Here is a 27,445-nt window from a genome sequence, read left to right on the forward strand (position 1 = left end):
AATCCGGATTTTAATCAGTCCGAGTTTGTCTTTCGTGGAGTTTGGTTCAGTTAGTGTTGATTTTGGTGAATTCGTTTTGCATTTAAAGTGCAAGTGTGTTGTGCGATGGCCGGTGTTCTGGTATCGCCTCCGGCGGGTTGAGATGTGCCCCAAGTGACCATGTCTCAGTGCAAGAAGTTCGCGCCCAACATCTTCCACAAGACCAAGTGCTCCAACTGCTTTCGGCAGAAAGAGGAGCATTCGGCTGAAGCCCTGGAATGCAATCGGGTGAGTCCCGCTATGTGTACATTCCAAGCAAGTGTGCCTAAAAAATCTCAAAATCCTGACACGGTTTCGTGAGCGTGACCCTTTTCGGGGGGCCCGCCCTGGGCTGTAATTAGGCCGGCGCGCCGCAACACCTAATCGGTTTTTAATGCGTCGAGGGGGCTTAGATGAACGCGGGGGCCGCTAATTGGGGAACTTGGGAAACAGTCAGCCGAATATGGAAGCGCCTTTCGAAAACGGACATAATTACATGAATAATTATCTAATTATTTCAGGAAATTACGGATTTGTGGGCAAAGTTGCAACTAGGTGTATTAGTTCAAGAGAAAGTGAAAATTACACTAGAGTAATTTTGATAAGAGTACGACATAAAATCAGTTTCTTCATGCCCAAAAATAAGACCCCAAACAGGTGTCTTGCGGTCGTAAAATATAAAATAATTAGATGTTACTCCTACGAATCCTACGACAAACTTTTGGTTGTTTAATCCTGTCTATTTATTTTATTTATTATTTATTTGTAAATAAATAATCGGCGGTAAAAGTTTTTCGATTTTATTGCAAAAATGTGAATTAAAATTGGAAATTGAAGTAATTTGTCACAATTAGAGAGATTGGTTCTTCATTAAAATTGCAAATACATGTACTAAATACCTCTAACTCAGTATTTAATGCGATGTTGTTGTAAATTAATTATTTGACGTTCGATTTCTTAGCAAAAATGTTACAAATTATGTTTAGAAATGACAGAGAATGAAGATGTAACGCTGTCCCAACGTTGATCTAAATTATTAAAATGAAAGTGTGAGATTTTTCTTGCTTTTTCGTAATTTAGATTTGTTAAAAAACAGCAAATCGAAATGTTTTTCACTTTATCGAACCTAAAAAACTTTCTAAAATAATAATAATAGGTATAGCAAATCACTTTTTCTATTTTTACTTTGTTTTATAAATTGAATTTTATATCAGCTTGTTTCTAATTTGGCCATGAAAACGAAATCGGTTGATTTATTTTATTGTCTAGTGTCTACCGTTCTTATACAAGTGTCAATCAACTAAAAGTATTTTTTGTGGACTATATTTTTCATTTTAATGTTTTTCAAGTCATTTATAAATTACGCAAAGTTGACTTTTTATGATATAATATCCAGATACGAATTGAAATACTTGACAGGATAATTTTTTAAATGTCTTATCTTTGAAATGCACGTCCAATTGCATTTTTTTAAAAAGGAGCATTTAGTTCAATAGGAAATTGCTTTTGAAAAATCGTTTTTATCCATTTATTTTTCATGGCCAAAAAGGACATACTGAATATGTTGTTTTTTGAAATTTCCGAAAATTGAAAGAAATATTTTTTAATGTTATCTGAAAAAGCTCAATTTAATTTAATTTAGGTATGAGACTACATCAGTGATTGGATGGATTCAGTCTAATTTTAGACCTTTTTCGAAACTTTTAAGCAAAACAAATAAATTAATATAAACAAACTTAAATGTTTGAACAGGTTTTAAACTTTATTGAATCACTTGCATGTTTTTTTTTAGGAATTACATTGAAATTTGATTGTAAAAAGCTTAATACAGATTTTTTTAGTATTGTAATGATTTTTTCTATTTTGAACTGTGGAGGTACTTTATTACCACCTTTGATTGGAAATTTGGTATTATAGAAAGAATAATAAATCGCATATCTGTTTTAAGAAAATCAAAAATTGTATTATTTGTTGCTTTTCTTTTGTTTTATTTAATTTTTATATTATAGTAATATTTTTTGTTGTCATCACAATCTACAATACAATGTTTAAACAAGTAAATTAATTCCAAGATAATCTTTTAACAACAGAATTATCATCTCCAAATAATATGTACTTACAGGATTGTAGTTTATATAAATTTGTTTGATTAGTAGAATACTTTCATGCTATTTGAAATTCATAAAAGAGTGATTCGACCAAAAAATCGGACATTCTATTTAAAATCTTTCGATTTGATCGCTTCTTTTGTGTATGAATATTTTTCAGTAAAAATAAAAATATACAAGAATAGAAGAGTTCTTTTTTTATTTCACGTCATTGACCTTATATCGAATTTGTAGAAAAGCAGTTGAAAAATCTCAGTTTGGGCAATTGAGGGCCTCAATACAAAGTTTCAGTCATTCGTTCACCTGTAGGCAAACCTGAAATCTAGGAAGTGAAGTTATACAGTTGCAAACTACCTGGTCTGACCATTTTTATCGAGAGTACCTGCATAAAAACATTCTAAAATCGTACAGACTCTGACAAAATATTCTGGAAGATTTCATCATATTTGTATAAAAAACGTTGGAAATAAAGAAGCTGAGTTTTTTGGCGTACCACAAACTCAGTGACACCGATTCGTCGACATAAGATCATTTAACGAGCGTGAAATTAGAGTAAATTTGGTGAAAACACCATAAACAGTATTAAAACACCAAACGAGGCTACGAAAATTATATAAACAATCCGGTTCGGTCGGAAACAGTGCGACCTTTGAATTATTTACCAAATCACTCTACTAATAACTCTCATTTTTGTTGCATAAACCTCGATTAATAAAGGAAATGAATAATGCACCGAGCGTTTTATTTCTTTCGGATATGATCAAACCGAAAAAATCGCGCACGTTGCACAACACGTGCACTCGTTTTTTCGCATCGTACAATCGAAGATAAAGGAGTCACGTCGAATTGCGCAAAAATTCATTTTGCAATGGCCAGAGACCGATTTTGTTGACATTAAAACTTGTGCTACAGATGGGATTTTTGTGTCTGCATTGCAGCCTGCATTTGGTCGTTTGCCAATTCCAAGATTAACTCCGGTTTTTGGCCTCGATAAAACACATTTTCGCCTTGCGTTATGTGTGAACCAAATCTAATAAGATTGATTTTCAGGTGACAAAACGCAACGTCATCGCTTTCGCTACGCTTTTTCCAACTTTTTGCGACCAATCTCGTCCTTACGATGATAATTAACTGACCCTTTAGTGGGACGTTTGCTTTTTCGATGGTTTTAATTTCATGCCGAATTTCGACGAAAAAATCCGATACAAATGACGTTGGAGGGCCACAACTTGAGCGACAAAGATTTTGACTCAAAAACTTTGAAAGTAGAGAAATTCATCTTATTCGGAGTGTCGCCTGTTTTTCAAAATGTTGGTTTTTAGTTTTTAAAGCAGTAATTTTTGATGTGCTTCGAAAAAATATCAATAAAACTCGTGTAAAGACATTTCATGAGTTAATGACATTTCCAGGAACATCAACTTACATTCCTATCGCGATATTAAAAATTATCGGTTTTGTCAAGAAAAGTGATAACGCAACAGCAAATTCCTAACGATCTTCCTTATTTTGGTGCTAAAATTGTATATAGGTTTTTTTTTGCTACATTTGGGTGTGCGAAAAGCTTCCCATGTCTTGCGGAATCTTTGCTTTAGAGGAGATAGGTAAGACGAAATTTACCTTTTGCGATGTCTTTTCCACGAGAAAGAAACGAATAATGTGGTCTTTGTTTGACATTTGAGTTTCAGTCACGCCTCATCAGATAATAGCCAAATTTTCTCCATCTTCGACCTTTTCTTGGCTTAAAATCAGATAAAAACGCGTCGACTAGCCCATTCAACATCAACCCATCTGCTGTATTTGAATAAAGGCGAAAATAGCACATGTTTTTTAATATTCATCTATCCCTCTGTAGCCTTCATGATCGGTATTCGTATATAATGTTTATTCAAACGTGTCCGGGCGTGTGTGTGTGTATAATGTGTGAGCGGCGGACGCTCCCATCAAGGCCTACCGCGAAACGTATCGGACGAAAAAACAGACGCGAATCGATCGATTACTTCCGTTGTCCAAAATCGGGTCGGCGTGGGATGAAACAAAAGTCGACTTTTTTCTTGACAGTCAATGGTGTCAAGGTTGGTGCATTTTTTCTTCCTCCACAAGGGAGAAAAACTACATCTATATCGATCCCACGCACAGGTCCAGCAAGGTTGTTTGCGGGGTTCGCAATTCGCCCAGAGAGACACATGGGCAAGGCTGAATACATTGAAATAAATCAGGGTGTGTGTCTCGATGGGTTTCATGGTCGCGCCGCAAAAATTGGGTTAATGCTCTGTACGTTAACGGATAGTTGCCCAGTCATGGTTCCATTGAGTATGTCTTTTTTCCGCGATTCGTCGCGCACCTGAAAGCGCCAATTAAGAGGAGTCCGGTGCATTTTTGTCGTCGTCTCGGCGGTGGTTTTTGATCGACGGTTTCCTAGTGCCAAGTGCACGGACCATATGGCGGCCATTCATTCTCACACGGATAGTTCGTTGACCATTGCGTAAACGAGAGTTGCCGGTCGACGACATGATTGTTCAATTCGCGTTGAAAAATGGAAAGTTGCCGTACGCACTTGTAGATAGCTATCGGAAAGTGAAATTTTGGCACTTGTTAAGGCGACCTTTGCAGTTTTGTAATCATCATCAAGCGACAATTAAATTTGTTCGGTTGGCTTTAAGTACGTCAGCGATTTCATTTCTGGAGTTTTGCGAAAAAAAATACAACACCATATAAGCCAAGGACTACACCCGGCTCGAAATGCGAACCGGTGATCCTTCACATTGGAGGTAATTGTTTCTGCATCGCCGATTTCTAAAGATAAGAAGAATTGATGATTCGGATGGATTCTTGAAAGTTCCGAGTGATTATTTTAATTTCGCCGAAACGCGAATCAGCGATTTCGTTTTTTTTTTTTGCTTTTAGTAGACCTACTCCTCCGACTCCTTGACATTTTAATTGAAAAAACGATTACGCGCTCCTATTTAGTACCTCATCTAGTCGCTATTTCTTCTACTTTTGATCTTATTTTATCTCAAAGTGTGGTTACGGTACAAACGCCGGATACGTCCAATCGTCGCAAATACTACAATAGACCGTTTTTTCCCCGTCGTGAATAATATCGGCCATTAACATAAATCGTAACGGTGTCGGCATATCTTCGACGTTTCGGTAACATTTCCACTGGAACTCTCGTATATTATCTAACTGTTTTCGATTTAACGACAGGGCGTCGGTTTGAAAATGACGGTCATTACGTTTCATCGGAATTTTATAATTCCTCACGAGCAAGGCGCTACCAGAATAATTATAAATGCCCGTACGAACAATGCATCAAGCGAAAAATTTGCATTTAATTTTTAATGAAGCTGTAACATGATTGTTTAGGAAGAAAGTCGAGTGAAAGCATAGATTTCCGGCTAGATCGCCCGGGCAATATTTTTGATTCGAGTTGAGTGGAGTGTCAGACGAGACGTTCTTGAGAAACCGCTTCCATAAATGGTCGTTTCCATTCGCGATTCCTGAAAATATTCCTCTGACCATCTGGTCGCACCTCGAACCGAATATGGAAGGAACCCATACAGACAAGGGTTACTCATCGACTGAGGTCGTACTAACCCCATAAACACATGGCTGGATTCTCGGTTTACCATAGGTTTTGATTAATGCATGCCAACAATACACTGCTTGAAATTTGATATTCGGAGTCGGCAGTCACCGGAAACGCATTGTGGATTTCTCGAATGTATAAATAGCCCGACAACAGCGGCGTTACCAGGGGTAGGGAGGCAACTAGGACTGTATGTTTTTAACAAGATTATATTAATGGGTAGTAATGGCAAAATCTCAAAGAAAATTATCATGGTAGATGTTTATTTTACAAAAATTGAGACAGAATTGCAACAACGAATTTTTTTCTAATGGTCCAGGGGTGGACCTGACGAATCCAAATATTTTTCTTTTTCAATAATGCTACGTTAGCTTAGCGATAAGAAATTTCTCACGAAATCATGTCTTCTCTACGATAATAGAATTTTAAAGTAATTGCGCGAAACGTAGATACAACCACGTGACGACAATACCGATTAGGGATAGCGCAAGTTTAACAAATGACGTAAAGTTTATTTTTTTTTGCAACCACAAATCGTTCTGCGAACAAGATTGATAAACGAATAATACGAATAATTCAATTCGCTGGATACATGTTGGGCGCCAAATTAACATCTATGTTTTGTTTCAGGCGAGTCGTTCGATAGCCCGAAGCGGCTACCTGTTCGTGGCACCGGATTGGGACTTCTCTGTGCCTCTCAACAGGACGAAGGTGAGAGCTTTAAAAATTCGGCAAAAGTTTCAAGGTTTCGAACGTGCGTTCAACCCTCGCTGGCCGCTAATTGGGCGAGTTGTACCTACATGCCCACGCCACAAGGAAATAAATTTAATTAGGACGGCGGAATGGAAAATTGATTAAGAATGATTTTTTGTAATGGAATGTCCTTTTTTGGGACGTCGGTAGCTGGGTGCACGATGATTTATCGCGCCTAATAATGGGTTTTGTTTATCGAGCGATGTGGATTTATGGGAGATTTTTTCGAAAAGATAAGATGGGTAATTAGTACCGTTAGGTAATTCTCACGCGAATTTCGAAGGTCGACGGCCAAAACTCTCACTTGGTGTCTGGACAAAAGAAATTTTCCGTGAGACACGTGTACCACCTACGCGATGCGCGAATTTGTCTGCATCGAGATGCAAGGTGTGGAGATTTGCAAAATTGGAGTAGTTTACACAAGGTCAAGGTGTTTTGCCGTCTCCGGTTTCACGGTTACGGAGGATTTTCAGTGAGGTAGTGTGGAATTCCGATTTTGATTCGGAGAAGTTTTATTTAGTATATGTGCAACGGTGACGTATTTACTATCTCACGCTTGGTGGAATTTATATAAGTTGTGATTTCTGAAGGTTATTAAGGCAATTTAAGATATCGGAAAGCTGTTAAGACGAAACAAATTTGACCTTGTCTACTACTTAGTTAAAATTGTTATTTTCCAACTAAAACTATTGGAAACATTCGATTTAATCTTGAGTGGGTTCAGCGATCAGATTGTATCGATTCAAGTTTGCCACTATATCTATATGTCCGAATTGTAGCCGCTTAAGTTGTCGTGGTTCACATTTTTCACTATTTTCTTTTTATTGGTCGCCAGCATCCGCACCCGATTCGTGTTCAATTGAATCGCTGTGGTCCACAGTTTTGACTCATTTCCTTTTCGTTAGTGGTTTTTGTTTCATCTATTCAACTTCATTAGACCAAAACCGTTTCCTTTCCCTTCGTCTCCTGTAATTTTCCACGAAATTTTTACATAACAACCGTTTACGTTCGGCTACAAATATTCAGTAATTACGAGGGAAAAAAATAACCTTGAGTAGTCAGTAATTACAGGCAATCTCTGTTTACCCAACATAAAAACCATAAAAGTATGGCAAACATCATCATGTAGCGATTGTTTTCGGGCAAGCCACAAAGATCGTTTTCGTTATTCATCATCATCATGGATCGAGATTCGCGCACGTTTCGCAATTCGAAGTCATTAATCATCAGGACACGAAGATGCTTCTTTGAAGGAGGAGGCGCACAGTTTGCGCAACAATAATAATCTAACTTGCACAATTACTTCGCACGGGGGCCTTTGGAAATGAATTAATTGGACAAGATGTGTGTTGCGTTTCGTTCCCGTGATCCACTTTTTCGTTGTCTTATCGAATGACAGAATGTCGTCCGGAAGTTGGCAATTCTGAGATTTTGCGGCTTGCAGGTGGAGTTGAGCAACGCAATGGCATTTCTCGTTCGTGTGACCCCGAGTCTTGTGCGTTACGTAACGGAAAAAGATGAGCCTTCCATTATAATTTTTACAGAGGATTACAATCACCGGTTTCACTTAAGGCCGACTCTGCCTTTGATTTCACACTAGCATGGATAGAATTTCCATGTAAGTATTTTTATAAGTGGGCCCCACGTTGGGCGTCACTCTGGTCCCGAAATGTGTGTTATCGGTCCATGCTTAAATACCTGTCTCATTAAACATGCTCGCATTATCTCTTGTTATGTCGTGGCACTTGTCTGGTTGGAAGAAAAAGAAGAAGAGAAAAAACGAAGAAAGGTATTTATGAGGTACCATCAGACAATAATCCATCGGAATGCAGACATCTACCACAATTGTCGATTTGAATACCAAGCATGCAATGTAATAAAATTTTCGTGAACCGTCCTTTTTGGAATTCCGATCAACGCGTGCACGTTGGTATGTGTCAACTTTTGATTTCGGCCGAGCGAAGAATCCGAATTGAAATCCGGGCGAGTCCTTGAACTCGGTTGCCAACGAAAACTTCGGTGGGACCATCAAAACCAGTCAAAATACCCTCTCACGTACCATCAATCATCCCGTAGATGGGTCGACATCCCGCCGATACACCCAAAGCTTCTATTTGTGCCGTTACGAGGCCGAATTTTTCTCCTCTTGGTTTTCTTTTTTTTTTTCGTAGCACCGGTCACGTATAGAGAAACGGAAGAAGCGGCACCGTTAGAAATGCCTCGCCATAAACAGCAGAAAAGAAACGACAATGGTGTACCATTGTCGCCGACTTGTCTTAATATGGGACGAAGATTTCGCGATTTTTCACGGTGTCGATCGCCATCAATGCATAAATTATTATGAAACGGTTAATTGGAACCGTGCGCTCGCTTGTGGGCAAAAGTAGGTCCCGGATTCTGTTCCGTGTCACATCGAACGAGATGAAAAAATACGATATTACGTTATGTACAATCACCTGTTTGTTGGCGCCTGACGGGGCACGGCGCCGGGTCAACGAGTGACCAATTAAGTAAAAATCAACGTAATCAAACGAGATAAGGCAAATAAACAACAATTTACAAGAAATTTATTAGTAAGGTTACATGAACCTAATACTAATAATACTTTCACGTGTAGGATGGGTATGGAAGGTCAGAATTGTTCAAGAAAATTGTTTTTTACGTTCGCTTTTCAAAACAATGATTGTGCTAATCTAAGCCTTGAAATAACATAGAAAACTAAGGCAATTTGGGACATTTAGTAGAAGAATGGATTTTAAAGGCTTGGAATCGATTGGTTTGAGTACTTACAAGGTCGTTCCCCAACAAATTTTGACACTAAATTAAAATGCTTGTTCTCTAAATGGCGGCGATTTTTGTGTTAGTTACCTTTTGATGATATTCTATTTTTAAAACTTGGTAGGTAATAAATGATGATTTTTATGTCTTTCCTTTATGCAGATTTTATACTTGTTGCAAAATTTTGACAATTTTGACCCAGTTTTATAGTCGAACTTAAAGGAATATTAAATTAAATCTTGTTTAGAATGTGCTGATTACTAGGGAATTGTTGACAAAAATTTCATATTCTAAACCAACATTAATTTTAAAGGCTTTTTAATTCAATTATGAAATTGGTTCTTAATGTGTGAAAGGTTTTTTTTTTGGTGTTGCTCGTTACATATACTTATTCTATCTGGTCTTGCATCCTAGTTAGAACAGATACTTGCTTGGTCTTCAGCTTCAGACCCATTCATTCGAAAATTTTGGTCAAACATAAAGCTTTTATTGTTTAAGAAAAAAATTAACATAATAAACATAATTGTGTACTTTTTCGTAAAAATTTTGTCATAAAAATAAGATCTTTACTTATTAACGTGATTTTTTTCTCTCCTTTCCTAGAACGTGTTTTTATTTTTTTGCATTTTGTAAAGGTCTTGTTGTCCAAAAGATTTTATTTGTCTCTTTTATGGTTGTTATTCCATCTGTTTCATGTTTTTTATATTCAAGGAAAATGATTTAACATATTTGGAAGACAAGTTATGAAATTAAAAAAAATTGACATAAAACAAAGATATATACATATGTTCTTTAAAAGGTGGTTTTTATTTCTTTTAGAGAAAGACTGGTGTGGGCACAAGGTCGTTCCATGTAAAATTTTAAGAGTAGCATATACTTTTGTTCGTTGAAATGGTGAATTTCATTTTTGTTTCCTTCTAAGGATTGCTCCCATCTTCTTGCATCTGATCCAAAAACGGCGCGATTACGACCTCTTCTACGAACCGGCATTAGACTAAAAGCGGTTATTAAAGTCTCCAATCAAGCTGTCATTCTCGTAGCGCGATTTAATAAGCGTAGCCCACCGGATTAGGCAATGAGTTAACATTCTTCAAAAACGGCAAACATGTAATTACTCCACGCCATCGAGTCGAAAGAAAAACTTCTATAATTACTCCCTAAGTTTTTTACACCTCGACATTTCATTTGATTAGCCAATGAAACCGACAAGCTATTGCTGTCAACATATTTGAAATGACACGCGAAAATATTAAATTTCTATTTGGTCTAACATAAATAATAAGTGGAGCATTGAACCGGGCGCACGTTGCCATAAACGGATTTATTTTCGTATACAAGCTTGACCACACCGAGGCGAAAAATTACCATTTCGGCGTACCTTTTACGGGTTTATTATATGTTATGTGAAAGCGCGCGGAGAAATTTCGCACCGAAAAAAATCGTACTTAATCGTACTTTCGCGCAACGACGACAAATAGAGCCGAACACCAGTAAAGGGAAAAATTAAAAGGGCGTGTGAGTTGGGTGACATGTTGGATATATGATTTTGTAATGTTTGGTTTGGTATCGAGAACATTCTTGTACAAACCACGAAATAAGAGATATGGTCGTGTACTACTTTCCACAAAATGTGAACCTGTTACACTCTACTTGTGTACATTGTGTGATAATCCGTGTTTGAGCAAAGGTGAGCAACCTTTTGGACGAAAATAATGTCAGAATAACCTTAAGGTGAAGAAGAAAATTAATCGGATTGATAGCGAGAGCCGATTCATTCATAGTGGGAGAAAAAAAATGTATAGACTCTCTGTTGGGTATATTGGCAAGTTTATACGCCATAAACGGAGGCAATTGATTTAAATCATTAAATCGTGCTGTGGTAGTTCGCGAAAGCCAGTGGTAGATCATTGTCGGTTTATCTCATGGTGGCAGTATCTCTATGGGTCTATAGGCCGCGTGGCTAATCACACTCAATTAGCATAAAGAAATCTAATTGGTCGTTGACTCGGAAAACGTTTGAAGTGTTTGCCGGCCTGCCACTCTAACATCTTTATTGCCGTGATAAATTCCCCAATTAACTCGACAACTTATCAACTTTTTCGTTGTTGTTTTGATTTACGGCCGGGTTAAACGTCAACTACAATGTGAAAACCTATAGCTGAGGCTTTCTTCGATTAGATTTCACCGGCGAGGGGCGGAGTCGCTTTTTCGCGAACAATTCGGAAGAAATGATCTCTTTCTGATAGTGAAAGTGATTGATTGATTGGCGAACATTGACCCTTAGTCAAGGGGTGGGGCGCATTCTTGTGTCGCCAATTGAATTGTAAAAGGGTGGGGTTTCAACCCTTGGCGTAGGAGGCGCTAGACGTAATTGGGAGGAGTTTTCCTATTGTGCATAATTTTCGGTACTATCACTTCCTAAGTTTTTGCACATGACACTATGATTGATAGACGCGATCGCGATAGTAGAAAAAATCGCTGCGGTCGGATCGATTAATCAACTGGTTGGTTAATGGCGTTTAAGGATTGAAGATTCCGAAAAAAAGCTCTGTACAACATGTATGGCGTAAAGGTGCGGCGATGTGTTACGACGTTTCCTTGTGACACACTTCCCCAAAAGATGTATCGTTGTGTCTAATGTATTTTTTTTGCAGAGATGGCAACGTCGTTGGTTTGTCCTGTACGACGACGGGGAATTGAACTATTCAGTGGACGAACACGTAAGTATCATGTGACTTAAGTTTGCAAGAAGTGTACTTAACCTAAGCCGCACAAGCCACATTATAATAATGTTTTGCGGTCGGGCATAACCTGTTACACTTGTTATTAGCTGTGGAGATTGTATAGTTAGCGCAGTGGGCCGTAAGGGCGAAATTGGAATTATGCATCGGATGTTTAGTAGACCGTGGAAGATTTTTCGAATGCAGTTGTAGAAAAATAGAAAAGGCAGTTTTGTTAACTTTCTGTAAGTGATAATTCCACAAACCTTCTGTAAAAAATATTAATTATACAGGGCGATTCAGATAAGATAATGAGCCTGACGATCTGACGATGCAACCCAAAAAACAAATTTCGTTTACGTTTTGATCTAATTTTAAATACGATTTGCATTTGCAATCCAAGTTATCTTATGTTGCTCTGACAGTGCTTTGACAAGCAATTTATGATTTATAAAAAAAAAAACTGTTTGCCTACCTTTAATGTTTAATTCTTTCATACATTTTGTATTGGGTTTACACCGAAAAGACTTCCCTAATTTCTATATCATTCCTCGAGAACTGAATGGCACTAATAATCGTTCTCTGTACTGATGTCAAAGTGACACAAGATGATAACTTGGATTCAACTTGCAAATGCTAATTGAAATTGGATCAAAGGCGTAAATGAAATTTGTTTTTTGGGTTGCATCGCCAGATCGTCAGGCTCATTATCTTATCTGAATCGCCCTGTAATGCATTCATTCTTAAAAACGTAGGAGTCACACGCGCCACTATTTATAATTTTAAGGTATTTCCGTAAAAATTACAAGAAGCATTAAGGAAGAGAATTAGCACTAATGTTGGCCAATTTTGTAAGTTAGAGGTTATCTTTACTGACATTTCATCCTTTGAGTAGGAAGAGTTTTATACAGGATTTCCAATGCAACGAGTTCATCAAATGTCAAACATAGCCCTACGTTCAATGTATTGCAGATTGCTGTCATTCCGGTTACATTTTATGTGGGGGTTGTAAATAATATTCTGCTCACTCGATTTTCGATTCCAAATCGTCCTACCTCTGTAGTGGTGTTATTTATAAATATTTTCTACCGGACTTGAAATTGTCACCTTAATATACAACAATCTACATTTTGACTGTTTTAAAAGTTTGAATAAACGTCTTAAAATGTCTGTTTTTAATATGCGCACTTTTATTCAAACTTTCTCTACCTTTATTACAATTTGTAGATAACCTATCGCAATTTTAAAACAGTCAAAATGTAGAAAAAAATATTCTCTTTCACATGCTACCAAATTCATAAAAATATCTTTAGTAGTTTTTGAAATACAGAGGTAGACAAATGTCTATGAGGCTTTAAGAGGCCGCCGGAGCAAAATCTCTTATGGGAGTTCCAATGTATTTACAGTAGCGTGTCTATAATTGAGCAACGAAATAAAAAATTGATCTATTTAAATAAAGATCATGACAAAACAAACAGAAAAGTTAAAGGTACATAGGGCATTAAGTAAAAAATGATGTTATAGCAAAAATTTTGCTGAAAACTATAATTAAAAAAATTGAAATTTTTGCTCGCCTCATGTTTTTTGAATTTTTTGAAAGCGGTGCATGTGCATTAAAGATACGAGTAGATGTGTATTAAAGATTGAAGATAGAAAAAAAGTATAACGGACAAAGCTGAAGATCTCTATTAGATTTAGGTTTAAATAGCAGCTTCTTTAGACACCACTACCGTTACAAGCGAAATGTTTTCGTTACTGAAATATCTTTGACAGTCTGTAGAGGGTTTACCTATGTAAAAAATTTCGGGCACTCATATAAACGTCATTTCAAAAAAGACGGTAACTGAAAACAGTCGCATAAAATGTCTATTGTAACACCGAAATAAAAAGCTCTTATGCTTTTTTATGCGCTTTCTCTTCCTTATGCTTTGTTCACTTACTTGTTCTCATGCTCTTTCTCATTCTTACTATGCTTTTCGTTCTTATTTGCTTTTATGGGCGCTCCCTGCCGGAAAGCGGGACCTTATGCAGCTACACCAACACGTCGCCAACAGCTTCAGTGTTTTAATTCGATATATTCATATACAGACTTACACAAAAATTTTCAAAAATTTATTTCTTTTGTTTTCACAACGTTTTTATACTTTTCTAAGTCTCTTGAATCCCCAAAAGTGCAAATGGTTCAATTTTGAAGTTTTTAATTTTTTCGATTTTTGGCGAATTTTGGGCGGTTTAGTACTAATAACTTCGGAATTATTTACGCTAGTTCTTTTTGTTTGGTACCGTTGGAAAGCAAATTAAATTTTTTATCATATATAAAAAAGATAATTGTGAAGAATATCCAAAATATTCAACTAGAACTTAATCCAACAAGAATTTTGCAGTTTTCTCAACGCCAATCGATTTCTCGGAACATTCTAGATGCGTATGCATAAAAATATTATAACTTTTGATGCACAGTTTGGCCGCAATTTACAAAATAAAAAAAGGAAAAATTTCTGAATCTTTAGAAGCTATGACAACATTGAAAATAATTGTACAAAATTCGAATGTTAAACATTTAGTAAATGTAGTTTTACTTAGTCGTTTCTGAAACAAGGGTCTAGTATACAGACATTCTCGGGGGTTTACCTTCGTTTGGGCCTATTTTACGTTGGAATATTTAGTATTGGATTCCAAAATAATTGTTCCTTTCATCAAACGTGAACGACCTACTAAAACTCCCATCAGCGACATGCCGCAATTATATAATTATAGACGGGTTCGTCGACCGATCGTCGATTTCGGAAAAGGCGATCGGAAGTGAGAGGAAGTAGATTGTTGTAAAAAAAAATATCATCGACGATGAGTGGAAAGAAACACTTTCACTGTCAGGTGACAGTTTCGGTCAACGAACGAACGAACGATTAGTCGGCATGGCATATCATCAAAAACGCTTCCAGGATAAATTCGGCCGATACGACAGTTTGCCATGCAGGCTGCTGGGCAGGTTGCATTTCCGGTGCATGAGTCGCGGTAAACACAGGTAATGTATGCCTGTTGAGCCTCGGATTACGAGTGTAATATGTAAATGGCGCCCGTTCGGGTTGTTGACTTTCTTCAGCGCAACATCGATCGAGAGTCGAAGAAGTGCGTAGTATTAGTTGAGGCTGGACGATGCACTTGCAAATTGATATCTCGTTTCCTTTCTCACACGTATCGTTGTTGTTATTGCATTGCATTTTATACGTTTAGAGATCGTGGGACAAAAACCTCCCCGTTACCGCCATCGCCATTCAAATGCCGACATGAATAAAATATTAAACGGCCAACCTATTGATGGTTTTAAATACATTAGCATGGTATTAGTGAAACGGAGGCGATCAACCGGGACGATGACGACTCGAGAATGAGGAAGCAGAAGACTCGCTCAATGGGCGAGATTTTTTCACACAAGATGCGTAATCAAAGAATCAAAAGAAGAATGAGATAATGGGGCAATAGAAGCGTGTCAACAAGATGCCGGTTTGAGAACAGTGGGTGGCGAAATGATTATTATAAATATGGCCTATAGATTTTAAAACTAACGGGAAAATACAGGACAAATCTTTTTTGCTTCGTTCCCACATTTTAAAACATTAGCCAATCAGAAACCATAACCGAAATATTCTTAGTTATAACCTTACATTAATGTATAAAAAAATGACACCTAACAGCTCAGTGTTAGACAAAGATACAAGAATAGTAGACTACATTAAACAAACGAAGAGAGAAATTAACAGACTATTCAGAGTTTGTATTCTAGAAAACTTCGACAGGAGTTCCAATTTTTCTTTAATTTTTTTATTTAAAATAAACAGTAAAACCTCCCTTAACGGACACCTCTAAATAGCAGACACCTCTTGATAACGAACATTTTTGTACGAACGTAACTAATACATAGGAATGTAATGTAAAAAATCCTCTCTTAAGTCTGTACAACGGACCCTCTGATTAGCGGACGCGGACAGTGAAATTTTACCTATTTACCATAAATGTCATATAAATTTACCTCTTACAACGGACAGACCGACAGAGGGGTTTACTCTAAAACAGGTACTAAAGTCTACTCTAAAGGAGGCACCAACAAAAACACTCCGCCACTGGTGCCGATCTCACGGTTACGACCATGGAAATTTGTAAAATAAAATGGAGCTGCCATTTGGTCCTCAAAAATGCAACCGCCAGTGTACAGGGTGCTGCATTTTGGATGTCCGAATAGGGAATCTCTGAAACTAAGAGGATTATCCTAAAACGAGTAATACATTCTGGGGCATATTTTTTGAGAAAATAATATTGGTTAAATCCGCATCCCGCTATCGTCTTTTGTTTTCGACTTACAACAGACAAAAGTTGACATTTTGGCGAAATCTAAAAAAAGTTCATATCTTCGTTATTATAGAAGAAACGGATTTGAAATAAAGACATTATACAGGAACTTTTTTACGTAGAATTTAATAATGTAGTTAACAATTTTTTTAGTTGTTTGTTTAGCTGTAATAAAATAAACTTGTATTTTTTTAAATGGTAATCATAGATGGCTATGTCATTTTTAGAAATATTGTTTTTTTCTTATCTAAAAAATATATATTTGTAACAAATTATTATAATACATTTTTAGCAAAAAATTATCTTTGATTTTTGTTCACAGTTGGCCATGAAAAAATGTTGCATCTTCAACTAAAAGCATTTAAATTATATTATTCAACCAGTGTCACCAATGAAAGGGTTTTCTAAGTACTAAGTAATGAAAAAAATGCAAATAAGTCGTATAAATCAACTTTTATCTGTTATCTATTTTATATAACACCAAAATGACGATATGACTATTCAAATACTCAAATTCCGTCTATGTAGAACGTTGTCCTACCTCCATTAGATCATCAAAAAAACGTTTTTTCTAATTGTCTTGACTGTTAACAAATTTGTTTTTCCTATTTTTGGATTTTTTAAAATTATTACATAATTCTCTTCTGAGGCGCTCGCATTTTTGTTCAATACTTCTACCGTATCGTATTTTTTAAATTTTTACAATTTTATCTATTTTTTTCATCTATTTTACAGTTCACAAAAGTCTTATTGATTATTATTTACACATTTGGAGTGAAATAGTTTTTCCATAGCCAAATATTATCAAACAAAATATGTATTTCATTTTTTAAGTATGATTATAAAAAAATATTCTGTTACAAATATATATTTTTTAGATCAGAAAAAAATAAGCTTTTCAAAATTGCCATAGCCGCCTATGATTTTCATTTAAAAAAATACAAGTTTATCTTATTACGGCTAAACCAATAACTGAAAAAAATTGTTAACTACATTATTAAATTCCTAGTTAAAAAGTGCCTGTATAACGTCTTTGTTTCAAATCTGTAATTTCTATAATAACAAAGGTATGAATTTTTTTAGATTTCGCCAAAATGTCAATTTTTGTCTATAAGTCGAAAACAAAAGACGATAGCGAGATGAGGTTTTAGCCAATATTATTTTCTCAAAAAATGAGCCACAGAATCTATCACTCGTTTTTGGCTAAACATCTTAGTTTCGGAGATTCCATATTCGGACATCCAAAATACAGCAYCCTGTACAGTTAAATGTTTTTGTTGCATTACCACCTACCTACCCACTTCAATAATTATTAATTAGTAATATAAATAAAAAAAAAATTTATCGGTAACTGTAAACTGTTTTATAAACATATACAATAAAACTTTTTATATAAGATTCAATGCTTACATTAATGAGTTTCAGAATGCAGAATAACCCCAAGAAAAACTTCTTAGTTAAAGTAATGAACTTCAAAAACATAATCAAAAGAACTTTTCGTCTAAACAAACAAAAATTAACAATTTTCTTTCAAATTAAAAAAAAATGTTTTTCTCTATTTTTTTTGTAATGCTTTCAATTTCTGAATTTTTGTATTTTTGTTATTTTATTTTGTCATTTGGAATAAAAAGCTTTTCAATTTTTTTTAATTCCCCATCGGTGTCCGTTGTTGAGAGGTTTTACTGTAGAATGCCATATTACAATTTATTCATGTATAATTATTCAGCTTGAAAGTTTTCGGGAAATAATCTCCATTTAGCTTTTTTTTAACTACCATTGGCGGATATTTTTTTATAATTTTTTTTCCAGCCGGACACCATCCCCCAGGGCTCGGTCGACATGTCGAAAGTATTGGAAGTGACCGGCGCCGAGCAGGTCACCGGCCACCCTCACTCCCTCGCCCTCACCAGCCCCGACCGCGTCACCTTCGTCAAGGCGGCGAGTCGGGAGGACGCCCGTTGGTGGGCCGAGTTGTTGGCTGTTTTCCCTCGGCGCCATAAGCGCAACGCCACCTTTCCGGGGGGTAGAGCCTCTCCTAGCCTTCCACAGCTGGGGCGCAGCGCATCTCCGCAGCCTCCACGACCGCGACACCTCTCCTGCAGTGGCCCTAGTCCCCGGACTAATTTCGAGACACCCCCTTTAAAGGAGGAACGTGAGTCACCCCCTAAGGAGGAGCCCCGGCCAGGATGGTTGCCTGAACCCACCGGCAACGTGACCATCGAAACCGTTCCGAGTCCGATAAGAAACGGTGAGTCTTCTATACTCCGGTTATGGGAGGCGTAATCGACGTGAAATTATGCATACACGAGTTAACATGAGACATTTAATTTGCATATAAATTCGTAAAAGTATTCCTAGAGCCGTGGAACGGGTAATGTCTGTGACGTGGTCGAGTCGAGCGGGTTTTTTCGGTGTTTTTTACGGTTCTAGGTTATTAAAAATAAATTTGAGTAGTGCATTGGCGCCCGACTCGAGGACGATTCACCCTGTATGCTTTAGCGGTGTTTTGACGGCCTCGTTTCAACAGTAGGTCAATTAGAACGAAGGACTATTACCTTAATAGCACTTATCTGATCCGATTTTATCGCATATGGTAGAAATGGATGGAAAATGTAAACGCCATATAAGAAGCATTGGATATAATCCGTGGGTTTTTAGACTTTATCGGATTAAATATTAACCTGGAGCTCAGTTCTACGGCTTCCTTTGATTGAAGTCTTATATCAGCTTTCAAAAAGTGAGTAAGGATTAACGCCTGAACGGGTGGATGTGACAAATTTTTGCCATGTACAGGATATCACTTTTTTTTCAAAGATAAGTTTTTCCATGGAATGTTTAATAGTCTGAGCCGAGGGTTAAATGAAATTAAAGTGCTTGAAACATACGTAAACACAAACAGAGATGCAACAAATAAGATACATCTTGGCGGTTATATTTTTCGGGCAGTTTTGATAATGTTATTAGATTGCAACCAATAATTTGAAACAATGACTAGACTTAGCTTTTTAACAAGGTAACGCGATAATTATTTTGTTTTTTTATGGTACTTATACTAAATTTTGTATTAGATTTTTTTGGAATGATATGGAAAAAATGTATAAGTATGTATTTTATTTTTTCTTTTGGAATATCTCTTGTTTAATGAAGTTGCCCGGCCGGCGGGCCCGATTCGTTAGAACAAAACTCTCGCTCATATTTCTCGGAAAATTCGGCCAACGAAAAAGCTGGAGGTCATGTTTGATCGATTACGTGTGATTTTCGAGGTATTTCGCATAATCATAACGGACCGTCACCGCTATCCGATGACCACTTTTCCATCGAAAACGTTCAGTTTATGTTTTTGCCAGACGTTTGAAACGTAATATTGGTTAACGAAATGGAAGCGTCATTTACCGCTAGTTTACGTCAATTATAGGAAAAAACCTACAGAAACAGATCAAAATCCGACTTATTTTGGTACAACAATGCGACGTCCTGATTAATCGACGGTTCTTTTCAACCGTTTTACAGTTACAACGGCGAAATGTTAGTGGGTTTCCCTTGAGGCAGTCCCGGCGCGGGATGACTCGCGATTTGACGCACGATGGACAAACAAATACACAAATTGATTCTTTAGTTACATACACTTTTTTCATATTTTTTTTTTCAAGATTACTTAATAAGTTCGGGGTCTCCCCCGACGCGGGACAAGTTACGATGCGACGACAAGGCCAGAGCTCGTCGCGATTGGCGCAACGAGCGTCTCCGAGACATCGCGACGGCTTTAACCGACCGTTCTCCCGAATCGAGTCTAGCCCTTCCGGCTGAAAGTCTCCTCCATCTCAAAAAGGGCTGGCTGTGGCTGAAAACAATTGAAGGCGATTTTGTAATGCGATGGGCGGTTCTATTTGGTCCCACCCTCAACGTCTATCAAGACCAAGACGAACAGAATCCCGAAATCGTCGTCGAAATGTCATCCGTTTCAAGTTTCAATGAAATTCCGACCGAAACGAAATTTGGTTTTGAAATCAAATGGGCAGGTCCGACTCTTGTACTATACGCTGTGACGTCAGGCATCCGTTCTAATTGGCTGCAAGCGCTAAAAAAGGCGGTGCCTGCGTCAAGTTCCGAAAGTCCGACCACGCCGCGTTCGGTACTCTTATCGAGCGACGAGGAGTATCGAACAGCGTCCGAAGGTGGTCGAAGAGGATCGGAAGATTGGGGGGAACTCCCGCCGTCGCCGCCTTTGACCCGAAGTTCGTTAAATCGGGTCAAAACAACGCGAATTCGACCAAGGCTACCGAGATGTCAGTCGAGGCAATCAACGTTAGACAGCACGTCGACTGATGAGTTGGATTGTATGAAGCTGCCAGACACCGTCGAATTGAATAACGAAATAAACAAACAAAACGTCGAAATAAACGATTTGCAAAAACAGTTGGCCAAATCGGTGGAGGAAGTGAGGAGTTTAGAGGAAGAAATTGCCAGGTGGGTGTCGTCTAATTATCGGTTGTTTGTTAAGTGACTTCTCCTTTTCCAGGTTGAAGAAACTTCAAGCTGAGGCAATGATTCAAGAGATGAAATTCAAAGAAATGGCGCTGGCATTTGAACGGACCGAACGCGAATTAAACCAAAGAAATTCTCAAGCCGAGCTCAAATTCACAAAAGAGCAGCGAAGTCTACAACGCAAATTGGCCGAATCCGAGGATTTGGCCGCCAGTTATGAGGAAAAATGCTCAAATTTGAGTCGCGAGCTCCAGACGAAACAACGCATCTTGGGGAATTTACAAGAGGAGTTGTCGAGTACGAACGAACGGTTCGGGCGACTTCGCGACGAAAACGACCGATTATTCAAGCGAGTCCAGGAGTTGGAAGGCCGAGGGGGTCACAAGAGGGGTATACGGTGCGACTCGTTGACCGACTTGACGAACATCGACTTGGACGTCGATATTGACGAGTTGGGTCAAAACGAGTTGAAGGAGTATTGTTTGGACCTGAGGGGGCGGTTTGAAAAGGCCGTTTTGGAAATTCGTGCTGTGAAACGAGAATTGAGGGATGCACACGAAAAATGTGATAACTTGGAGTTGATGAATTACAGTATTCAAAATAATTTAGAAATGGTAAAGCAGGAAAGTCAAGCCGAGATCGGGTTGTTGGTCTCGAGGCTTGAACATCTGACGCAGAAATTGAACGCAGCGGAGAAACAGATCAGGACTAAGAGTAAGAGTGAGTCAAGAGACAAGAGAAGGTCTTTGTCACTTAAAGGTGCGTCAATTCTAATTGTTAATTGCCGAATAATGCGAGTTTTTTTCAGGACGCGAAAGTTTCTCGATCAACAAGGAAGTTGAGGAAAAAGTGGCCGAATTGGAGGAGAAAATCCTGGCTTTAGAACGTGGGCGAACGAAGCGAAAATACAAGAGGGACCGAAGCAGCGAACGAAATTCACCAATTGACGACAAGTCCTTGCGGCGGCTACGGCGCAAAAGCCTCGATAGCGCCACTTCGTCCGAACCTATGAAACTCCTAATGCGCTTAAGCACCTTGGAAAGTCAAGTAACCAACGTGAACGCCTCCACGGAGTCTCTCAATGTGGCCTTAGCCGTGTCTGATTCACCTGTCAAAACAAAAATCGACGAGTGCCTTAATCAAGTCGCCTTATTAAAAACAATGGTCAAACGATCACATTCGTTGTCTGCTCTAGAGCAAAATCTGACGGAACTGAATGAAATCGTAGACGCGGATTCTATTACAACTAATGTTACTAGTGCGGAAATCAACGTAATTAATTCATCGGCGAGTGCTGTGGTGAAACAATTGCATACTTTATTAGTCGAAAAGTTGAAAAATCTGTCAGAAAGGAAACGGTCTTTGCGAGAAAGCAACAAACTCGACAGTGACTCGAAATTAGAGATTTTGGCCGAGAAAGTCGCTTACGAAAATATACTGATTGGGCGAATCCAAGAGGCTTTAACGAGTCCAGCAACCGGCGAAGTTACATGTGAACGGTTAGTAAACAAAGAAGTGCGCGAAACGGCCCATTTGATGAACTCTTTGTCGAAAAAATTAAACGGCGGTTCGAAACAAATGCCGACGTGTAAAACAAGCGCCGACTACTTAACGAAAATCTTGGCCAAGTGTTTGATGACTGCGGCCGGAGGTGCGTCAGGTTGTAAAAACTTTGTTTCGAGTTGTGCCCCCTCGATGGAGTTTCTCCGAACCGAGCAGAAGAAGTTGGGGGCGATGTTAGACTCATATAAGGCTGCAAAATTGCCAGTACTCGCCGAAATCCTGGCTGGAGAAACCTTATCGGTTGATAAGAATTGTCGGCTGAAAAAATTGAGCGACGATGTTGTCAGTGAGTTCACTAAAGGGGCGAAAGATGTTGCTAATTCAGAACTGATACAATCGGAGATCAATCACGTGCTGTTGAGAGCAGCGCAAATTTATCAAGGACACATCGATGCCGACCATCCTTATTTCTTCACGTTTTTCGCATCGGAGAGGGCGGCACTTGAGCTCTGGTCGGATTCAGTTGGTGACTGTCTTTACGAAGAGGTCAATAAGAGTGTGTCAGAATTGACTGAGCTTTATTTGAATCAATTGAACAAGTTGCAAAGACAGAACTGGCGGAGACGTCTCGAATCAGAGCGAAGTCGTTCATCTTCGGCTCTTCTTCAGGAATTCGCTGATGTCGTAGCTCATAAGGCCCTGATCGATGCACGAATGGACGTTTTGAGTGGAAAATGTTCAACATTGGCTCAGTTGAGTGCGAAAGAGTCGTTAGGGAATTGGTTACAGAACGACAATCTGTGGGATTGTCTTGAGAACCAATCGGTACAAATAAACCAAAGTGTAGAAGCCGAGTTTATGTGTATGATAGATAGGTGTAGTAAAGATTGTTACGCTCTGGTTGGTCAACCGGAACTCGAGGAGGTCTTAGGATACTTAAATGATTTGGCTGACGAAATCGGGGAATTGCAAAAACAAGCGAATTTACCGGTGGAGTATGATGAAGTCGTTGTGAGGAATTGGGGGGATGTGTGTGCCAAGTGTAGGAGTTTAAGGGATAAATTGGAGGAGGTGCGAAAAAGTATCGAGAGGACATCGAAAGGAATCACGAGGACACCATCCTTCAGAAGGTAAGTTTTCGCCCACTATGTAACAAAGGGAGACAATAACCGTTGACTTTGTCTAGATTGGAGTCTTTTGAAGAACACCGTCCGGTCTACCTCGGCACCGAGTACCTAACCCAGGTGGAGAACCTCCGCGCAGCGTACCGTTGTGCCCTCGCTTCGTGTAAAGAGCGCCACCAGGAGTCAGACATCGAGCAGTTACAGATTCTCTGTGAGCGTGTTTTGCTCGCAATGGAGCAATGGCATCGTCGGACCATTCAGGAATTGCGAGAAACGCACGCACAAGAAACCGAACGCTTGCGTCAAGAGAAGGAACAAGCTCTTGCCGAAGAGACGCAAGCCACTTTGGCTGCACTCGATGCTATGAAAAAGGCCCACGAGGCGGAAGTACAAAGAGAGGTGGCGAAGTTTAAACAAGAGTATGCGAGACAGCAGAGACACGATCTGCTCGACTTATCAGAAAGGCTGTCAGTGAAGTGTTTGGAAGCCGCTGCTTTAGAAGAACAGTTAGGTAGTGCCACTAGACAGCTGACGCAAGCGCAGCAACACATTTTGCAACTTGAGCGGAACCCCCAGCTCTCACCTATGCAGGTAGAATAAAATCGTGTTTATTAGGACTGGTTGTATAATGTGTTTTTTTTATTACAGAACTGAAGGAGTGTATCCGTGAGATGCGAATTTACTAGTCTAAACGAGCCTCATACGTAACCAGTATATTTTAATACAGTACAATATCATCACCGTTGTGTACAGATCATAGCACCTTTTTTTGATTGTCATTATTCATATATTATCGTTGTTTTTTTTTTTTGGGTGTCATCATATACTTGACTTTCTATTATTTATTTTTTACCTCATCAACTCTGTATCCACTGTTATTAGGTGTACAAATTTAGCTGTAGTTATTTTTTGTAACAGTTTATTGTTTATATGTGTTGGGTTTATATGGAATGTTTATAATTACAACAAAAAATAATATAAAATAATTTATCAGTTAAGCTTGCCTTTTCTTTCAAATAAAACTATCACAGAAATAAAGCTGATAAAAAAATTAAAATCACATTTTAGCACTTAGTTAAATGCACGGACGCTGACTTGTTGCCAGTTTCCCTAAAACCCAAATCAGTACTGCTAACCCTTACTCGATTAAATTCTTACCGGAATCCCGATAAACCAACCCGACCCTCCAGGGTTGGTTTTACAAATTCCCGTACGTCGAAGTATGGCACCACCGTCGGTCGTAGCCCAGACTTCATTTCTTCCAACACTGACATGTTTAAATCCGGTTGTATTTGGAGCTGAATCTGTAAAATTCACTTAAGACAAACCCAACATTACTTTTAAAGACTTACTAAGTACAAGCGGATCGACCGTAATAGTTTGCCAGTGCGTCCCTTCAGGAAACGTCTCCGTCACTTCCCTCCTCACATGCAACCGTCCTAGATGATCAACTCCCCAAACCCCAACACAGTTAACTGAAATTTCTTTTAACTGACCTCCGTTAGGAGGCTCTACACACACCCATCTATCACCTTCAAGCTTATTTTCATTAATTCCGGCCCTCCAATACGCACAACCTTTTTTTCCAATAGCCCAAACCAAATTATAGGGACCACAACTGATACTCCCAAGGGGTTGGTCCGAAGTTACGTGTTCCCACCCTGTTCCCGTGGGATTCGACCTTGTGACTCCAGTTCGGAACATCGCTTGTCCTCCTGAAGCCAATGCCCACACCGATATGACACTATCCACATCATCTTTCACCGGTTCCAAAGACACATCAATCAGTTTCGTGTGGCCCAACTCTTGCCACGGCCCAATCGTGGCTACAGCGCACCGCCTATACCACCGCCTTCGTCTCACATAATCGGTGAAATTTTTATGGGCGTGGTAAGTACTCGGGAAATCGACAGCATACTGCCATCCATCCTTGTCCACTCCCCCTGGCACGTGAAAATCGATCATCCAGTCAGAAACCCACTGCCATTTCACCGACAACAGTTTTACTTGATCTCTAGTTCTCTTTTGTTTGCCCGTTGCATCACTCCACATGTATCGATCAGTTGGTAGCCCTGCTGAAGTATATCCAGTGACAGGATTCCATCTTTGGTTTTCGTAAACGCGATAATCTTGAGAATCAGTCATAGGATGAACATTATGACTGTCCAAAGGCCCCAAAAAACCGCCGCCCCACCCACCGTTATACACCCACGCCGTGTGGTCATAGCCGATACCCCAAGTCACGCCCACTCGACATGATTCTACACGCCTCAAATGACCGCCCACTTGCCTCCAATACAAATTTAACGGATCGAGAATGATATCGGGACATTTAATAACTAATCGGAATGGTTGTAAACGTCCCCAAATATTCAACATTGAGACTGAATTTGGGGGTAGACGGTGTCTATAATGGGTGAAAAGTTTATCATCGATATAAATAACAAAGGCGTCTTCTGTTGTCTCAATTTTTAGGGTAAATTCGTGCCCTTTTTGTAACGGCATTTCACCATCATACTCCTCCTTTCCCCACTTCCCCTCAATCATCGAATTTCTCACGATGTAACCATCGGCAAACCTCGGATTGAAGTGCAGACAAGTATTTTCAAACTCGCTGTAAGCCTTGTGACGCAATTTGTATGTCGAATGGGCGTCTAGATTAATCCCAATTCGGTCCGCATCATCTCCTATACACCCAGTTAAGGTTACGGTAGTACCTGGACTGAAACTCCCATGAAGAGCGACTTTAATCGGCGATTCTTTTCCACTCAAATCAAACTTTTGTACATAATAATCATTCTCACGCAGTTGATTTGATTCGAGTTGGGTCGGGTCCCAAATAAACACATCCCCTAAACCAGTCACCGCCCACACACTCTCCTCGCTGGGCTTACCCAACGCTTGATGCAATTTTCCACAAGTTGTGGCAAAATGCGTTTGCCATTCTTCCAACTGGGCGTCGCTACTAAACTGTAACCTTAACATCGATGGGGCGTGGCGTGGGCAATGAATCGCAAGCCGGGGATTTCCTGGCTCGCTACAGCATTGGATACACGTGATTTCATTCAAACTAAAAATATTCTGCAAGTGGAGTTAGATACAATCCCCACCCCCACCCAACTCACCATAGTGCTCGCCCCGTCCGGGTTCAACACTGTTAAAGTCCCTGTCGTCTGCACCCATTCCAATTGCAACAGACAATCAACAAACTGGCCACTTCCCCAACTAACACGCGCCTCCCCTGAATGCACCCACGATGTCGTATCCACGGCCAACTGCCAATTCTTGTACTTTTCGGTAGGCAGTCGCAATTTCAATTCTTGTAAAATTTTCAAACGCCATGGTTCGTCGATTTCGGTTTGGTTAGCCCCGCCTCCAGTTTCAGCAAACCAATTGGGCAACTGGGCGGGATCGACGGTACAAGCGCCCGCCTCAACCCACGACCAGGGCGCTTCGTATTCCGCCCAGCCGAGCTCTTCGTCTTCAGCAAAAATGCACGATTCACGACTGCCATCACTCCATACACTTTCGTCCACTTCCGGGTGGACTTCAGTACCGACGATGGAGCCTACCGAGTGGACAGGACTCCAAGCTTTGGGATTCTTTGGTTGAGTCTCGAATTTTTGGGTTAGGTCACCGACAGGGAGGGACGTGGGAGCCGTAGGGGCGGAGTGAGATTGGTCCTCCCATTCGGAGATCGTCGACGGTTCACACATGCTGCTAGGGCGACTCTGCTACATGAAAAACAACTTCGCATAAAAATAAATCGAACATTACTACAAAAGCACACATTATTTTATTTTACGTGTTGTTACTTATTATGAATTACAGCTTAAATAAGGTTCAAATTTACTTGAAGTAACAACGATAAATATGAAATATCGTAAGCACGAGGTAGGATTTAGCAGAGTTATTTCTTAAATAAAAAGCAAACAAATTAAAGCACAAAAAAATCCATGAAAATGTAGTTACCAAATTATGTACATAATTTAATAAAAACTTTAGGATGTTAATTTATAT

General features: G+C 39.0%; 2 protein-coding genes across 6 annotated transcripts in view; one reads left to right on the top strand and one right to left on the bottom strand.

Annotated features, from left to right (window-relative positions):
• Positions 1–24,423, top strand: LOC123013704 (protein outspread). 2 transcript variants are annotated; one of them, XM_044412418.1, is made up of 9 exons: positions 1–267; positions 6,346–6,426; positions 11,901–11,966; positions 18,123–18,561; positions 19,964–20,780; positions 20,833–21,557; positions 21,607–23,431; positions 23,488–24,016; positions 24,074–24,423. In XM_044412418.1, the coding sequence occupies exons 1-9, from the start codon at positions 160–162 to the stop codon at positions 24,077–24,079; spliced, it is 4,596 nt and encodes a 1,531-aa protein (XP_044268353.1). In that variant the 5' UTR covers positions 1–159; the 3' UTR covers positions 24,080–24,423. The 2 variants fall into 2 exon arrangements, with proteins under 2 accessions (XP_044268353.1, XP_044268352.1); XM_044412417.1 differs by lacking the exon at positions 24,074–24,423 and having other exon boundaries at positions 23,488–24,025.
• Positions 24,323–27,445, bottom strand: part of LOC123013705 (tectonin beta-propeller repeat-containing protein) — a 4,640-nt gene continuing 1,517 nt past the window's right edge. For 2 of the 4 annotated variants that reach the window (XM_044412423.1, XM_044412421.1), the window contains exons 5-8: positions 26,551–27,156; positions 24,778–26,506; positions 24,584–24,729; positions 24,323–24,535 (exon numbers count right to left, since the gene is read on the bottom strand). In XM_044412423.1, the coding sequence (XP_044268358.1) occupies positions 24,497–24,535; positions 24,584–24,729; positions 24,778–26,506; positions 26,551–27,156 (2,520 nt within the window). In that variant the 3' untranslated portion in view covers positions 24,323–24,496. Of the gene's footprint in view, positions 24,536–24,583; positions 24,730–24,777; positions 26,507–26,550; positions 27,160–27,445 lie in introns of all 4 variants that reach the window. The other 2 variants (XM_044412422.1, XM_044412419.1) reach the window with 1 other exon arrangement.

The sequence above is a fragment of the Tribolium madens genome, unplaced genomic scaffold (genome assembly GCF_015345945.1).
Source record: "Tribolium madens isolate multiple individuals breed KSU strain unplaced genomic scaffold, Tmad_KSU_1.1 Scaffold_96;HRSCAF=242;Tcas5.2_LG5, whole genome shotgun sequence".
NCBI lineage: Eukaryota > Metazoa > Arthropoda > Insecta > Coleoptera > Tenebrionidae > Tribolium > Tribolium madens.